At 31.6% G+C, this 2,488-nt stretch overlaps 1 protein-coding gene across 2 annotated transcripts in view; it reads right to left on the bottom strand.

Moving 5' to 3' along the window:
• Positions 1-209: 209 nt before the first annotated feature.
• The window catches only part of LOC113647939, a 2,729-nt gene continuing 450 nt past the window's right edge, over positions 210-2,488 (bottom strand). Inside the window, exons 2-8 of one of the 2 annotated variants that reach the window (XM_047801436.1) lie at positions 2,226-2,488; positions 2,006-2,068; positions 1,827-1,886; positions 1,645-1,713; positions 1,416-1,514; positions 1,282-1,319; positions 211-1,118 (exon numbers count right to left, since the gene is read on the bottom strand). The exon at positions 2,226-2,488 is cut by the window's right edge and continues 88 nt beyond it. In XM_047801436.1, the coding sequence (XP_047657392.1) occupies positions 996-1,118; positions 1,282-1,319; positions 1,416-1,514; positions 1,645-1,713; positions 1,827-1,886; positions 2,006-2,068; positions 2,226-2,488 (715 nt within the window). In that variant the 3' untranslated portion in view covers positions 211-995. Of the gene's footprint in view, positions 1,119-1,281; positions 1,320-1,415; positions 1,515-1,644; positions 1,714-1,826; positions 1,887-2,005; positions 2,069-2,225 lie in introns of both variants that reach the window. The other variant, XM_047801437.1, reaches the window with a different exon arrangement.

The raw sequence follows: 2,488 nt of genomic DNA, 5'->3' as shown, positions 1-2,488 counted from the left end.
TATTCATAAGCAACATACAAATTACACTAAATACAGATAATGTTACTAATCTAATTACGATGGCACTATCGACAGAGCGGACAGGAGCACAGACTCTGGGAAAGAGCAGACGAGGAGGATTGTGTACAGCCATGGACGTATTCAATTCAATTCAATTCAAGTTTATTTGTATAGCGCTTTTTACAATAGACATTTTCTCAAAGCAGCTTTATAGAACATAAACATAGAGCAGAAGGTAAACATAAGGAATGATAAAGGAAATAATGAATAATAAAAGAAAAAGAATTGACAGAATAAAAAATTCAAGATTATTATTAGATATATATAGTTCACAGTGACCTGTGGATGCTACCTCAATGCTGCAAGACTGTCTGCTACACTGACTGGGATCAGTTTCACATGGAAATTTGAGACACAATGACCTCTACTCATTGAATTACTGTCATTTTTCTAAGCATAAGTCACATCTAAACATCAGCATGCAGAACCTGCTCAATGAAGGAGAGGAAACTTAAATAAATGCAAACACAATATGAGGACTTTAGAACAGCTCATGTGGAACAGAATTAAGGCACCGAATGACCACAAGAACAACCAGCGCTCTGTAACCTAGTAACATCTTTACAGAAACAATAACAGAAACAACCCGAGGCTTTAACTCCAATTTATTTCAGGTAGTTGAATTTATTAAATGTTGGAAACATTGAAATTATCAATGTATTTTTTTAATATACTGTATTTACATATAATGTATTATGAAGATTTCTTTTTTATAGTTTGGTTTATTTATTTAAAAATATATAGACATAAAATTCACAACAATATGCAGATAAACACAGACTAATAATATAGTAATAATTATATTCAAAAAATGTAACAATATTAAATGTCTGAAAAAAAAAACTTTACACCTCATAATGCAAAAGCAAACAAAATTTAACTTACAGCAATGTTTCTACTGTCTGGTGCTTTAAATTAGAAATATAATTTCTCTATTATATTCTAACTTGAGCGTAAACGTCTTCATGGGTATTTTTGGCTCTGGATGTTCTGGAGGATGAAGGTTTTTTAGCAAAACTCACAGCTGCATAGTTCAAGACATCATCATCATCAGCAGTCTGATGAAGAACAAGAGCTGTTTATTAATCAGAGCGGATTAAAAGACTAAAATAATGACTACACTGATATTTAGGTGAATAGATGTCTATTAAAATTCTCTGTGCATTCAGATGTGGATTTATTTAACAGAACAGAATCCCAGTTAATAGAAGACTGGATTACCTGATTGGTGGGAATTTGATGGTTGCTTGATGAAGCATCTGAACAATAAGACACACAAGTAAAGATGAAATTCACATCATACAACAACTTTATACAATAACTCTATAAATAACAACAAATAAAAATAAACAAACCTTTTCTGTGATTTTTATATAAAACTCCAAGCAGAAGTGTGATTACGATAACAGAGAATATATTGGAGGCTGTTAAGGCAAGAATCCAGTCGTGTTCACCTGGAATGATGAAAATACACACAATGTATAAATCTACAACTTGTATAAATATTGTATGATTTATGAACAGTGAGAGGTTGTCACTATGGAACATTCTGTTATAGACAGTGAAAGGAAACCAAATTATTACTTGTCTTATTGCTGTTGGGTGAATCTCTGTGTGTAGTTCCAGATGTATTACTGTGTGTCGCGTCTTTATCTTTACAGATACATCAGAAAAGCAGCAAATAAAAAGAAATAATACTAAATATAAATAATATGAAACAGTAAATATTTGTTTTCCTTCAAAATGAAAGGAAGCCAAATTATTACTTGTTTCTGGGCTGGATGAATCTTTCTGTGTTGTTCCAGATGTTGGACGGTGTGTCGTGTCTTTATATTTACAGATGAATCAGAAAAGGAGCGAATAAACAGATATGATCCTAAATATACATAATGTGAAACAGTAAATATTTGTTTTCCTTCAAAATGAAAGGAAGCCAAATTCTTACTTGTTTCTGTGCTGCTGGATGAATCTTTCTGTGTTGTTCCAGTTGTATTACAGTGTGTCGTGTCTTTATTTTTACAAATACATCAGAAAAGTAGAAAATAAACAGAAATGATAATAAATATAAATAAAGTGAAATATTCAACATTTAATACATATGTAGACATAATTCTGGTTAAAGTCTTGATCTGGAATTAGCAGGTTATCAGAGTAAAACTGTTTACCTGAAAATTGCAGACGTGTTCCAGATGTGAACTTCACTTTGGAAGTTCCTTCCATTTCTCCACAGAAATATTCTCCTTCATCATCTTCTCTTGTTTTTTTAATATTGAGATCAAATGTATTGTCATTTACACTAATACTGAAACGAGTATCATTAAATCCATCACTAAATTTGTAGCCCTTTCCGTCCGTGTTCTTGTATGGTTTTGCAAAATACTGAGGTAATTTTCCTGAAATCTGTCTGTACCAAAATACTTCTTTCTTT

Source organism: Tachysurus fulvidraco, chromosome 16 (genome assembly GCF_022655615.1).
Source record: "Tachysurus fulvidraco isolate hzauxx_2018 chromosome 16, HZAU_PFXX_2.0, whole genome shotgun sequence".
Classification (NCBI taxonomy): domain Eukaryota; kingdom Metazoa; phylum Chordata; class Actinopteri; order Siluriformes; family Bagridae; genus Tachysurus; species Tachysurus fulvidraco.
Note: the sequence above shows the minus strand (reverse complement) of the source record. Positions and strands in the feature narration are given on the sequence as shown.